The 13,853-nt window shown below is 32.2% G+C and overlaps 4 protein-coding genes across 10 annotated transcripts; 2 read left to right on the forward strand and 2 right to left on the reverse strand.

Moving 5' to 3' along the window:
• Window positions 1–446: 446 nt before the first annotated feature.
• Window positions 447–3,579, reverse strand: LOC143340249 (uroplakin-1b). The gene is made up of 5 exons (XM_076761973.1): window positions 3,091–3,579; window positions 1,959–2,147; window positions 1,544–1,708; window positions 1,226–1,444; window positions 447–1,151 (listed from the first exon to the last, which is right to left on the reverse strand). The coding sequence occupies exons 1-5, from the start codon at window positions 3,148–3,150 to the stop codon at window positions 984–986; spliced, it is 801 nt and encodes a 266-aa protein (XP_076618088.1). The 5' UTR covers window positions 3,151–3,579; the 3' UTR covers window positions 447–983.
• Window positions 2,938–5,115, forward strand: LOC143340252 (protein FAM177A1). Of its 7 annotated transcripts, none has more exons than XM_076761980.1 (4): window positions 2,938–3,037; window positions 4,284–4,386; window positions 4,446–4,568; window positions 4,676–5,115. In XM_076761980.1, exons 2-4 carry the CDS (start codon window positions 4,306–4,308, stop codon window positions 4,931–4,933), a joined length of 462 nt encoding a protein of 153 aa, XP_076618095.1. In that variant the 5' UTR covers window positions 2,938–3,037; window positions 4,284–4,305; the 3' UTR covers window positions 4,934–5,115. The 7 variants fall into 7 exon arrangements, with proteins under 7 accessions (XP_076618095.1, XP_076618099.1, XP_076618096.1 ...); XM_076761981.1 differs by lacking the exon at window positions 2,938–3,037 and adding an exon at window positions 3,096–3,133 and having other exon boundaries at window positions 4,286–4,386; XM_076761978.1 differs by lacking the exon at window positions 2,938–3,037 and adding an exon at window positions 3,746–3,910.
• A 254-nt stretch (window positions 5,116–5,369) lies between these two features.
• On the reverse strand, window positions 5,370–10,254 carry LOC143340237 (uncharacterized). Its single transcript, XM_076761955.1, has 11 exons — window positions 10,020–10,254; window positions 9,737–9,831; window positions 9,490–9,644; window positions 9,272–9,402; window positions 9,058–9,193; window positions 8,312–8,690; window positions 7,689–8,224; window positions 7,241–7,613; window positions 6,820–7,145; window positions 6,496–6,730; window positions 5,370–6,414 (listed from the first exon to the last, which is right to left on the reverse strand). The coding sequence occupies exons 1-11, from the start codon at window positions 10,096–10,098 to the stop codon at window positions 6,055–6,057; spliced, it is 2,805 nt and encodes a 934-aa protein (XP_076618070.1). The 5' UTR covers window positions 10,099–10,254; the 3' UTR covers window positions 5,370–6,054.
• A 1,188-nt stretch (window positions 10,255–11,442) lies between these two features.
• Window positions 11,443–13,799, forward strand: LOC143352152 (ubiquitin-like protein 7). Its single transcript, XM_076784454.1, has 5 exons — window positions 11,443–11,911; window positions 12,023–12,145; window positions 12,350–12,555; window positions 12,632–12,768; window positions 12,842–13,799. Exons 1-5 carry the CDS (start codon window positions 11,824–11,826, stop codon window positions 13,437–13,439), a joined length of 1,152 nt encoding a protein of 383 aa, XP_076640569.1. The 5' UTR covers window positions 11,443–11,823; the 3' UTR covers window positions 13,440–13,799.
• Window positions 13,800–13,853: the final 54 nt, after the last annotated feature.

The following is a 13,853-nucleotide window of genomic DNA, read 5'->3' on the forward strand; positions in this document are numbered from 1 at the left end:
GAAATTCAATTATACAGGATATAATCCTTCCTTTAATAATCATTTCTGTATTATCTTTTTTAATGATTCATCAAACAATTTCTAACGATTCATAATGTGTTAACTCGTACAAATGTTTATATTTATGACATAAGGCGTAGTTTTTTAAATATTTTGTAAATAATGGCTCCATACACTGTAACGTTTTCTTCAAAATTCGTTTTATGTGTTTTTTATTTTTTATTTTTAGTTCGAGCAGTCTGCTAAGTTTCTGTTACATTTATTAATACAATAATCGCACATTTTATTGTTGATTGAAATTTTATAATCATGGAAGAATATATAGACACGTTTGCATGGGCACATAAGTTAGAAAGAAATAAAACTAATGTATTTTAAATTAAAGATAATTTCTTTCAAATGGTGTTACAATTTTAAAATAAATCGGGGACATAAAATAAGCAATATATTGTATTAGAAATATTTCTCATGTATGTGGTAAAATGTATAAAATAGTACATATTGTCGTACATATTAATAAAAATTATATTGTCTTGTATCATTAGATCTAGAATTGTACATTTGAGTCAGGCAAACATCATTCACATTTTCATTATCAGTACCAAGGTAATGAATTTCGAGCTAATAGTAGATCCGTATTTTCACATTTCTTTATACACTAATACTGTATTTTATTTGAAAAATTATTATTTTTATTAAAAATTACCTTTAAGGTAAGGAACTCTGTATTTGGTATAAAATTTTTAAATATGGCACAATATTTCTAGCAAGGATTTCACAATGTATTATGTAAAATGCCATGTATTATAATACTATATTGTTATGTTTTTTTATGTATTTATTGTAAGTGATGCTTTGAAATGATATTGAAGCTTTAACCGAGTTACTACCATTAAATTCGACTTTCATGAAGGTGAATATGACTTTCATCACGTGAACGGGTAACGTAATTATTTTTTACGATGATCGTAGAAAATCAATCGTCAAGCACCAGCCGTTCCTCTGAGATCATGTGGCTGTCGACCGAGAAGATTATCGCTTGTTCCCATGTCTTTTGATGCTCGCGCGAGTGTTTGCGTAGCGATTATTGATTCCTTTAATCTTTCCCGACAAGCTCTCACATAACAACACATACCTATTACAAAACACACCTAAAAATAATATAATAACGATTGAAAATAATTTTTTAATTTTTTAATAATACATTTAAAAGTGATACTCTTACCTGTAATAATACTGTACACAATGCAAGTAGAAAAACGTGAAGAAGAATCGATCTAGTACGATTTATTACTACATGTTGACAACCCCTTGCGTACATCGTGGCACAGATACCTTTATTATCATCAAAATTTGAAAGTAGTGAGACAGTATCGCAACAAGACCAAGGAACTGCATCGTGATTATGATAATCGACAGGTCCGTTTATTCCACAACAATGTAACTAAAGAAAGGACAATTTTAAAGTGATCAAAGACGAAGATTCCCAAGCCTCCTACTGTTAAATTAATAGTAATAATAGTAAATTAAATTGTTAATTTACCTCAGAGTGCATACGATCCCAATAAAGTTTATCATCCGATGTAGCTAGGGCGAATGCTTTTTCGAGATCCGATGTTGGTAATATATCCACTTGTTCGTGTCTCACAAGAGCCCAAATACCAGCGATCGCGTTAACAATCGTAACGATCATTAGCACCATGGAAAGCTGCATGCAAAACAATGTTTTTTAGCATGTATTGTTCTTCCACGAGAAGAAGGCACAGCGTGTTTACATCCCCACTCTTGCTGCAGTCCGCTGATTGGCTGTCACCGATCTTCGTCATTCAACCAATACCTGTGAGTCAGTGGACTGTAACAGGAGTGGGGATGTAAAGATGCTGTGCCTTCTTCTCGTAGAAGCACACTACATACTTATATTGGTACGATAAAAAAAAAATGATGATTGTATTTCTTACAATTGTGACTTGACTTGTATTCGTAAAATCTATGAATTGCCAGGCGCACCATGCTATCACACATGTTATCAGGCCCGCCACTAACAAAGTTATTGATGAACCGCATACATTATTAGGCGTGAGAGATGAATATTCATACAGTTGATATATGAAATAACCAGCGAATATACTCTCTATGGCACCGCATATCTGCGAAAGAAAGAAAGAAAATTTTGTGTCATTTTCCAAAGACAATGTAACGTCCAGTCGCCTATCAGGAGCAAGAAATCCGTCTTTAGGGAAATAAGGGTGAAGGCTTCGAGATGGATGAGAAATTTTTGTCGAATAGATCGTTCGTAATATATTTTAATAGTATACTTCGTCGTTGATATTTATTATATTAAATGTATCTATTTGAACAATTACACATAAGATACATCAATTATATTGCATAATTTGTCGGCATACTTCTGTAGTACCGATATCACATACAATACATATACTGTACGTTATCGATATCACGGATCCTTTTCGATACACAGAGATATCGATAAGAAGCAAACGATAGAAGTTATCTGGTCAAACAAAAGTATTCAAGTGGTTGTTACGAGTTACATAAATTGTATTGCTTATAATAATAGAATTAATTCTTTTTGAAACGAACATTCGTAATTTGTAGTAGAATCAAATTGATAAGCTTTTGTGCAATGTAAAATTAAAGTAAAGACTATATTTTTACGAAACTATATCCGTTATTACTTTCTTATATGTTGTTAAAAATCGTCAACATTAACAGTAGTATCAATCAATAACGAAAACGAATAATAAATTATTAACGTAGGAGAGGGAGAGCAACACATTATTCAATTACAATTCAAAAACCGGAATATCGTAATTCTTGAAAGAACACCAACAACGTAGTATATTGGCGGTCGTCCAATTCTGCGACAAATCAGAGACTAGTCACCGGTTGCTGTACTTTTAATAATAGAACATCCAAGAATCGAACAGAAGAGAAACATAATACTCTATGGTAATTTTAATAAGAGGAATAAAACGAATTCTCTTAACTGCACAGCGCCGAATACGTGGATCATTGGGTATAAACACTCAATAGTATCATTTATATGTAGTTAGTAGAATATGCACTTACACCAACGACAATAGCACCACCGATGAGAAAGTATCGTAAACAAGTGAGCATCCGTGCCATCACAGATTAAAAAATTTAAAAAAGAAGTATCACTTGAATAACATGTACAAAGAACTAACTTAACTGTAGAGAAAACAAGAAATGTCACGGTTGAACAACCATCACCACGGTTACCAAGCGCAAACCTCTGACTCGAACTGTCTTTCGGTGTATAGAGCACTGATCACAAAATGCAACCGACTACGTGCTATTTGCTTTATCGATGAACCGAGTTTTGTCATTGTGTCAACTCCTTTGCACGCATCCCATACCGTAATAATTTCCCTTCGATTATTATTCTCATTTCAGCTACTTTTGTTTAGTGTGAATATAAACGCTATCGATAAAAGCACATTGAGAACAAAAATAATGAAGGCGATAGGTATTGCATTTCAGCTTTTTCTGTGCTTGAACTATTCTTGTATCCATTATCAGTAGGCTATTTTATTTGTAAGATTAGAAGTTAGAAGTTCTAATAAATTATATACTGAGGGATCAACAGTTTTATTTTATTGTATTAATTTTCCAAGTACAATAACCTATTAATATTGGACATGTTCAACCACAGGAATATAGAAGAGGTAGGAAAGACACAGATCTATAACAGAGATTCTCTGGTAATACATACAAGATTGAGTTCAAGTTACATTGTTGGTAACTAAGTTTTAACTAAATGATCGATAGAGTAGGTGACCAATATCCATTGAATGCATGTTCCACCACAGATAAGATACACAATAGACGTTTCACACACATGTGCCTGGTTCATTTGTTCGTACTTGTACGTTCAATGGCATATAAATCTAATTTTTCGATGAATTGTATTTAATAAATAATAATTTCTTCATTGATTCGATAACATGTTATAAAGGCTAAATAACAATGGCTAGTATAATCTAGCATTACAATCGCGCAACTACAGACCATAAGCTAAAAAGAAGGAGAAAGGATTACATTTAATTATATTGGCATTACGTATTTTCCTAAAATGGAGTGAATTAGTGTACATATTTGTGATTACTTTCTGTTTGAATCATTCACCATTAAGTTTCGAATAACTCATGTTAATAAAATTTGTATTTCTATTTTTGGTTGATATCCCAGATGAGATTTGTCAAAGTGTTCGTAAATAATTCTCTATAATTGCTACTTAGAGATTCTGCAAAAAATCAAATAATGGCCATGGATCCAGAAAAAATTGACGTTTCCAACTTATCTGACGTTGTTTTAAACGAAAACAGTAGTACTGATACGCAAGTATGTAACGCGAAATATTATATTAGGATTTTGTATTTGTAGACACGAAATGATTTTAGGGTCTGCAACCGAAAAAACGACCGAAACGCATATTGCATTTTTCGGATGGTGATTTAGAAGAATATTCGGAAGATGAAACAGATGCTCCAGAAGAGAATATAACAACCAATCATATAGACCCAGTTAAGTTTTGTTTATAACCATGTATTGTATTAGCATTTCTAACCTTTACAATAATTAAAGGTCCCTGTAATATATCCTATATCGAATTACAAAATGAAATTTGCAGAAGACACTTAATTGGATACCTTGGGCTTGGTATCAAACATCATGGTTTGGTACTAAACTATTGGATGGTTGTGATTATGCAGGTGAATGGTTGGCTAATTTTTTCGGCATTACAGCTCCAAAATATCAATTCGAAATTAATGAGTTCTATAGACTTCAGGCTCTTGAAAATGAAATGACCCACAAGCAGGATTTAGAAATGGGTGGGTGGAATGAACATAACAAAAATAATCTTATACATGATAATAGCAAACAGTGAAATAATAATTTATATTTCGCAATATTTATTTATAGAATTGTTCACTTTGTATTAATTAACATCATTTTGTTTTAACGTTACGTGTATTTAAAAAATGTTTCACTTTTTTGAAGCTTCATAGTATATCAATGTTGTTACATACATGTGTAATAGTATAAAAAATTTAAAAAATACTATCAAAATGTATTTGATTAATGGAAAATTAATATCATAAACACATGTTCAAGTATACAAATATTTTATGAATAGCTTAACAATACTGTGGAAATTTAAATCTTGAAAAAATATACAAGTTAGACTGAACTGCTTAATTGTTTCATGAAGCAGCAATATTATTCTAAGTTTTACTGAATGTATAAAATTATATCGTTTTAAAAACTTTTAGTATTAAAATACCTTTTTGTATAAATTTTGAATACATATTTTGACATGAAAGTCTTGTGTAAGTAATTAATATATTATAACTCGTCAAACACATATACATAATCGCTAAATTTACTGGTATTTAAACAAATTAATTTTATAACTGTAATTATCACTTTCCACATTATAAGTTGGCATGAACAATACTTTTTTATCAAATTTTGTTAGACCTTGAGTATGTTCCCTTAGTACCATCTTCATTTAACCCTCTGCACTCAAAACAATTATTTTTCTAATACGAGCGACTAGTAACTACAAAACAATTTCATTGTGTCGCGTCTGAAAATTAAAAGTGTTCATTTTGCCACAAAAATGTGTAAATGCTTATCATTTAAATTTTACTCATTTATTTCGTTAATTCAATTTTTATTACCATAAATAAAACTTGAATTTAATTGTGGTGCATATTATATATATTGTTGTAGCGGCACCAACGAAGTGCAAAGGTTTAAGTATTAAAAATTATTGAAATATGAAACATTCAATTAGGAGGAAAAATTGAAATAGTATTTAAAATAACAGATGTGGCATGATTGAATTATTCTGTATTAACGAGTGTACTTTTAAAGGAACATTCATAAGCTCTATATATAATTGCTTTTAGCACAGCACGTACCTGCAATCTTGTATAGCAGGAACTGACATTTATTACATATAAATATGAAAAGTCTTTAAAATTTTTAATGTTCAAGAAATTATTATTCTGGCACGAACCTATGTAAAGCACTAGTCAGAACTAATAAAGAGCTTTGAAGGCCCTGAGGTAAATGCCTTTGTAACCACGAACCTTTATATTGCTCTATATGAGCTAACATTTTATTTGCTACATCGGTTCTAAATGTAGGCGGCAGATTACATACTCCTAAATTAATTACTGCAAGACCCATATTGCTATTAGGATTAACACCAACGCCAATTAATGTCCTTCCGATTTTGCATGCCGTTAACATTAAATCAGCGGTTAATTGAAGTTCTTGTATTTCCATTGACGCAAATTTGGACGACAAATTGGCTTCATACAATGAATGCGAAATGCGTTTAATTTGTTTTGTTACTTTCTGTTAAAAATATTATTTCTTCAGTGTTTATTCTGAACTTATATTTCTTTTAATATTTATAGCTATAATTTGTATACTTACTGCAAATAAATCAGCTGAAAGATACTCCAAATTTACATTATCTGGATCTGTTAACAATCTGTACAACGTTGATCCTCGATTATCAGGGATCTGTTGTAAATATTTTGTCCCTTGGTTCTTACTTAAAGTAAGTACTAAAGTATCTAAACGTCCCAATTCTAATATAGCGTTTCCGATCTTATATTCCGAATCTTGAAAAATATGAATATCCAGCAATCTTGTAATACATTTTTGTCTAAAAAGGTAATGATTTTATTAAGACAGTGACTTCTATACTATTTTAGATACACCTCTCGAATTATTAGTATTTAGTTAAATTATTACTTTGATCCAAAGACTTCGGACATTTCATAATTGTCATCGACCCCCATATCTATTTCACTAGCTGGATTCCATGCCAATCCTGCTGCTATTAAATATCCAATCCAAGCAAAAGGGTGTGGAGTAAGATGATGGCTCCCTGACCAATGTGCTACAATTATGCCTACCGAATCTTGTTCAAGAGAAGTTTTTATTGCATTCTTTGTATTTGCGTAGGTTGATGCCGGACATCCCGCTAAACTATTATAACTGGCTGTACCAGAACTAGATAAAACATTACCACCCGCTATTCTGAACGCTTCCGTCCACTCAGAAAAATCATAATCCGCCTGTACCATGAAATTTGATTAGTTAAAGTAACAGTCACCAGTTAAAATTTAATACTTCGTAGCGAAGCGGACAAATAAAAAACCATGTTATTTACCTGAAATCCATATTCAACAAGAATAATGTTGTTGGGTATATTGTGAAATTCTGGCTTGGAATGTAAACCATTTGAACAAAGTAACAAAGTCGTACTCGAACTCAAATTTAAAGTATGCCATAATTCTTGAAGACAAGAATACGATTTAAATACTTCTGACATGTCTGTTTCTATAGTTTCATTAATTGACAAATTCAAATCAAAATTATCGGCTTGAACAAGTAAACTAGCTAATCTGGGCCCAACATGAACATAACTCAAACTTGGAAACACCGCTAGTAATTCTTGGAATATAGGCCACATTTGTGATAAATGATGTTGACCCACGTTAGAATCAATATCCAAAGTTGGAACTAAATTTAAATGTCGATCCCTGTAGTAAGAAACGACGTTTTAAAGTAAATGTCAGTGGATAAATTGATACAATTTATTACAGTAATAAACGAACCTGCAGTAACGGTCAAGAGTAATCATTTCTGACTTTGAATAACAAAGTTGCCAATCACAGTTTGGAGTAAGTCTTGAATAAAGATGCAGATACGATATTTTAAAGGTTGACCATAAATCGATCATATGCAGTAAATATTCTAAAGTAGGGATGCGACCTCTTGGCGATATATCTAACAATATACCGCGATGCGAGAATCTTGGTTCATCTTTTATAAAAACGGGCTCGATCTCGCATACTTCTGACTTACTATGATTTTTGCTTAATCGCAAAATTTGTACAAATGTACAAACTGCGTAATGTAATCCAGCTAAGCTTCCAGCACCAACTTTTATAGTGTTTTGTGAAATATGTAACTGATATCCATCAGGTTTATTAAATAATTTTTTATTTACTATACATTCGATTCTATTGTCGTTAAGTAATTTGCCAGAGCTGGGGTGTACTTCACCAATTTTTACATCGTGTCCCAACTCTAATAAATGAGTCCTGCTAATTTCCCAAACATCTAATATCTTGTGTATAGATTCACTACCCTACGTAACAATATATTATATAACAAAAAATTCACGAAGTGCACAATATAACAATAATCATTATTTAGTTACGTTAAAAAGCTGTACCTGTGTTATAGATATAAAAAGTTCTTTCCCAGCAATAAAAGACGCGGACAAATTTTTTAATTCGACAACAGTTTTTGGTTGTGGCCAGAGTAAACTATAAAGCCCATCTTTCTCTGTACTTTTAGTTGGACTGTCTTTACCTGATTCGCGTAAAGGTATATCATACACGGGATCTACTGACTTATTTGATTCAATAGAAAGTTGACTCATATTACTTGAAATACTTTTTTGACAGAAGTTTCCTTCTGTGAACGATGCAGTTGGACTATGCATTGTTTCGCCTTCATTCGATACAAAGTTTGATAAGTAACTTTGAAGAAAACAGTGTAAAGGTTGTTTTCCTCTAGAAAGATCATATGGATTTTTTCCTGCAAAAGTTCTGTAAAATATTTCTTTAGAGTACGATGAAATATTTATTATTAGTAGGGGTGTGCGGGATCCCGAAAATTTTTATCGGGATCGGAAAAATATCCAAGATTCTCAAAGATATTCGGAAGTTCCTGGAGTACTCGATAAAAATTATTATAAATTGTTTAAATTGTAAGAGGTGAAGTGAACAAATAATACAGGAAGGAAATAACTAGCATAAAATCTTTTATTTCAAATTTTCGTGAATCCTCCCGAATTATTTCCCGAATATCTTCGGGAGTCCCGGGAATTTCAAGATCCCGTCCCGTTTCGAACATTAGGATCCCCAATTTTGCGGAACCTCTGATTATTAGTATAGTATTCTATTATCTATATACCCTTTAGATGCTCGTACAAGAGGATTTGCACCTGCTTGTAACAATTCTTGACAAATAGCAACATCACCACGATTTACTGCATCATGTAATGGCGTGGCGCCGCAACCGTTTACAGCATTTACATCTGCTCCTCTATCTGTACAAAAATTGTATAATTGTATTACACAATAATAAATATAATCATTCTACTAAATAAAGATTTCCAAAATTTTACCAATTAAATATGCGACAATATCTTTGTTTCCATAACAAGCTGCCCAATGTAAAGGTGTATTTTTACTGCCATGAGAATCCCACGAATTCACGTTTAATCCTGCATCTAATAATTGCACTACCCTGTCTATCCTTTAAATACAATAAAATAATATAATAAATAATACAAAAAACATCAATTATTCTAACTAATAGAAATACAAATATTATAACACATACTCAGATGCTGCAGTTGCTCTTAATAATTCTTCAATGTATGTACGACGTATTGCATCGCTTGATGCAACATCTACAGCATTGTGCCCATTACTGTTTTGAATAGCAGGATTAGCTCCACAACTTAATAATGTTCGTACAATATCTGGTTGATTTGTCTGTATTTTTAAATAAATTAATGAAAAAGTCTTATTCTTTATAATACATCTATATGCATTATTATTTTACAATCAGATATAAATGTAGTTACCTTTGCAGCATACGAAAGAAAAGTACCTTCTTCTAGGAGTGGTTGATTTAAGATCTTGTCTTTTGTTATACCTTCGGCTGTATTACCATTTTCACCTGTCAAAAGTTAAGTAAAAAATTTAAACAGTTGTACCTACTTTAAAAGTTCAGTTATATGAAATATATTAAATTCAATGTGCCACGTTTTAATCTAATTTTCCAATATATTTTAAATACAAATACTTATAGCGTAGCATTATGTGATGGATAATAAACAATTTTAAAGTAATATTTCTTACACGTACATGCATCTAAAAGGGATCTAATTATATCGGTACGTCCATGTTCAATAGCTGTACGTATATTTTCGCAAATGTCTTGCATTTCTGCTTGTTCTTATGTCATATCAGAGTTGTATATTGTACAACATTATATGAAAATTATTTGAACGTCAGCTACTGAAAATTATCGCATACATATCACTGAACTTGCTCCTCATATTGCTGGCGCTGGCGTTAGGTTTTACATACTACATACACTGATGCACAGAGGTGCGAGAAGTGCACCGAAGGCGCTCTCTCACACTATGCCAGATTACGCGTACGTGAGCTCGTAGAGTTTCGGAAAGCCGCAAAGGCAAACCGATACATGCTCTCCTTCTCGATTCTCCGAATAGTTCGTTATTTTCAACGCTAGATGGCGCTTATTTTTAGACCTCAAACCCCCTGGTGCTAAAACGCCCAAGTTTGTCGTGGAATAGTTCGTTACCTTCAACGCTAGATGGCGTTTATTTCCCGACCTCAAACCCTCTGGTGCTAGAAGGCCCAAGTTTGTCGTCGAATAGTTCGTTACCTTCAACGCTAGATGGCGCTTATTTACCGACCTCGAAACCTCTGGTGCTAAAAGGCCCAAGTTTGTCGTCGAATAGTTCGTTACCTTCAACGCTAGATGGCGCTTATTTCCCGACCTCAAACCCTCTGGTGCTAAAAGGCCCAAGTTTGTCGTGGAATAGTTCGTTACCTTCAACGCTGGATGGCGCTTATTTACCGACCTCAGTGGTGCTTGCTGGAAAATGATCGTCAAGGCATCTATGGAAACTCGCTGGAGTTGAGAATTTGCAAGTTGCTGTTGGCTGGGAAGATTCATGTACATATATTTCACTTGTTTTTATTTGATATTTATTTATTTTATTAACAACGAATGTATATAAGATCGTACATTGAGAGCTTGCGACAGACTGCCCCAATACTTTTGTTTTAATTAATTAAATAAGTAAATATTACATTAAAACATGTGAAATATATGTACATGAATCTTCCCAGCCAACAGCAACTTGCAAATTCTTAACTCCAGCGGGTTTCCATAGATGCCTTCACAATCATTTTCCAGCAGGCACCACAGAGGTCGGTAAATAAGCGCTATCTAGCGTTGAAGGTAACGAACTATTCGACGACAAACTTGGGCCTTTTAGCACCAGAGGGTTTGAGGTCTAGAAATAAGTGCCATCTAGCGTTGAAGATAACGAACTATTCCACGACAAACTTGGGCGTTTTAGCACCAGAGGGTTTGAGGTCTAAAAATAAGCGCCATCTAGCGTTGAAAATAACGAACTATTCGGAGAATCGAGAAAGAGAACATGTGTCAGTTTGCCTTTGTCGACGTCCGAAAGTCCACGAGCTCACGTACGCGTGATCTGGCACGTGTGAGTAGTGCACCGGGTGCTGAATCTGGCATCTCTGCCGATGCAGTGCATCGGGCATCGGATGCACGGATGTATCCGTAAAAGTATCGATACAATAATGATCAGTGAACGTATCGAGACATCGTTTATCGATTCAATGTAGTTTTGAAATATCATTCTTTGCAGTTTAAATTTTGCCAATCAGAGTTTAGAATAATTAATAATTTGAAATACACTGTACAGTAAAAACAATAATTTGGCGACTTTATGATTAATAGAGTTTTTATTTGATTCTTAATTCTTTGAATTAGGAGCATTCTAGTAATAAGTGCCATTTTACTTTACACTTATATTGTTGAAAGTTTATTTACAATAGTGTAACGTTAATAATAATAAAACAAATATGATTTAAAGTTTTCGAACGCTGAATGTTCCCCATAGTATTTGACTACAAAACATTATATAAACACGTGAAAACAGTGATTGAAGATAAAATTACGCGTCATGTAAAGTTCAGTTAAGTCGATGATTTCGTAAAATCGAAGAGTATATCGATTCTGAAGTGTATCTTTTGTGATTTAAAATACGATTTTTCACTAATAATAATGACTTCAGAATTATTTTTAGGCTTATATTTAGATCCTGAAACATTTACCACAATTAAATTAAATGATATTAGTTTTAAAAATAAAGTTAAGGATCTGAAATGTGAGATAGCTGGAAGGGTTAACCTAACAAGAGAATCGTTTGGTAAAATGACATTTTACTTTTCACTTTTTATTCTTTATTTTGATTTTTACATTTTTATATACAATTCACAAGTTTCTGAATACATAAACAACTTATGATATAAAGTTATCGTAATTTTGTTTACAGTATAATACTAAATATAATTTGAATAAAAATAATTATTAAATTATAGTCTAAAATTTGTGGTCTCTTTTACTTTTCTAGAACTGATTTATTGTGGGTGCATCCTTGAAGATGACCTAACTCTAGAATCTTATGGTTTAAAAGGTGGTGCAGTGGTACATGTTTTAAAAAAAAAGGAAACAGAGACATCAACAATACCTAAACATATATCAGAAGATAGCATTTTACAGCTTGTATCTACATTTAAGTCTATTACAAATAATCCTGTGCTCCAGAGTACTTTGCATGTAATTGTCATATTTATTTTTTATAACATGTAAAACATTTATAACATGAATCATAAAATATATTTATTAATTTTAGCGGTTTAGCAAAAAGCCAGAAGTTTTAAGCAATATTATTTCATCGTTTCCTGGATTACACGAAGACACAATAGCAATTGCTATTTTACAAAATGTTGACTTAATGGCACACTTTACCGACGTAAATACTGTTAGGAGGTAAATATCATATTATATATCTATTGTAATTAATATCATTTATAATTAAGATGTATATTGTTTACATAAATAGGTTTGCAGAGGTACATCCACTTTTAGTAGAAGCTGTGCATAATATAGCTGTTGCTGTTCACGAAGAGGCACGCAACAATGCAACTGTTAACTCCAACAATTCAGTATCCAATTCACAACCTACTATTTACTCGTATAATTTAGATAATTTGAGTGACGAAGAAATGGCTGGAGATTCTTCTCAATCTTCAGATTCTACACAGCCATCAAATTTGAACACTAATTCAACAAATGCTACAATCATTGCTGCAGAACTTGCAGCAGCAGTTTCCAGAGCAAGAGTTAGACGTTTTCCCCTTTCCAATTCTTCTTCCTCTACTTCAGGCGGTGGTATAAATTTTGGAGTAATAACTACCGAAATGTTCACGCAAGCTATGCAACAAGCTTCTGCAGCAACACCAGGTTTAATCAGTGACCCTATATTACCACCAATTTTACCATCTGTTTTACCCCAATTTACTGACTTACAAAGACAATTAGCACAGATGCACGAAATCGGACTGCAAAATGATACATTGAATATTCAGGCATTACAATTTACGAACGGTGATGTTCAAGCAGCAATTGAACTTGTGTTCAATGGTTTTAGTAATAATTAGTTTATTAAAATAGCATTTAGACATAACAAAATTCGCAATTACATGTTTTATTTCTACGAATTAATTTAAGTCTGCTATATAAAGATAAATAAGTGACAAATTTGTTTAATGCATTAAAGAAATTTTTAATTCTGTTTGCTTTTTTTCCAATTCTAAACGCATTTTGTAAACATACTTAGTCATCAAATTCCAAAAGTAATAATATTTAATATAATTTTTGTATTAAATTAAAAAAAAAATCGTTTACAGTTGTTTATATACTTTTAATATTGAAAAATATTATATTTTATACAATTCTGTTGATGTATATGAAGTATATACATAGTAAAAACAATAAAATTACCTAATTAATAAGCTGCACATGTATGGTTTTGTAAAATGTCTTAAGTGTATTTTAACGCTCGTTAATTTTAT

This window comes from Colletes latitarsis, chromosome 3 (assembly GCF_051014445.1).
Source record: "Colletes latitarsis isolate SP2378_abdomen chromosome 3, iyColLati1, whole genome shotgun sequence".
In the NCBI taxonomy this organism is placed as follows: Eukaryota; Metazoa; Arthropoda; class Insecta; order Hymenoptera; family Colletidae; genus Colletes; species Colletes latitarsis.

Coding starts and splice junctions, on each gene's coding strand:
- LOC143352152 (XM_076784454.1), top strand. CDS start 11,824: ATGTTCCCCATAGTATTTGACTACAAAACATTATATAAACACGTGAAA. Junction 12,556..12,631: donor TGCTCCAGAGTACTTTGCAT/GTAATTGTCATA, acceptor TATTAATTTTAG/CGGTTTAGCAAAAAGCCAGA. Junction 12,769..12,841: donor GACGTAAATACTGTTAGGAG/GTAAATATCATA, acceptor TTACATAAATAG/GTTTGCAGAGGTACATCCAC.
- LOC143340252 (XM_076761978.1), top strand. CDS start 3,837: ATGCATGTTCCACCACAGATAAGATACACAATAGACGTTTCACACACA. Junction 3,911..4,283: donor TGGTTCATTTGTTCGTACTT/GTACGTTCAATG, acceptor ATTGCTACTTAG/AGATTCTGCAAAAAATCAAA. Junction 4,569..4,675: donor CAACCAATCATATAGACCCA/GTTAAGTTTTGT, acceptor TGAAATTTGCAG/AAGACACTTAATTGGATACC.
- LOC143340237 (XM_076761955.1), bottom strand. CDS start 10,098: ATGCAAGACATTTGCGAAAATATACGTACAGCTATTGAACATGGACGT. Junction 9,645..9,736: donor TTCTTTCGTATGCTGCAAAG/GTAACTACATTT, acceptor TTAAAAATACAG/ACAAATCAACCAGATATTGT. Junction 8,691..9,057: donor CTTGTACGAGCATCTAAAGG/GTATATAGATAA, acceptor AATATTTTACAG/AACTTTTGCAGGAAAAAATC.
- LOC143340249 (XM_076761973.1), bottom strand. CDS start 3,150: ATGGCACGGATGCTCACTTGTTTACGATACTTTCTCATCGGTGGTGCT. Junction 2,148..3,090: donor GTGGTGCTATTGTCGTTGGT/GTAAGTGCATAT, acceptor TTTCTTTCGCAG/ATATGCGGTGCCATAGAGAG. Junction 1,709..1,958: donor ATACAAGTCAAGTCACAATT/GTAAGAAATACA, acceptor TTTTGCATGCAG/CTTTCCATGGTGCTAATGAT.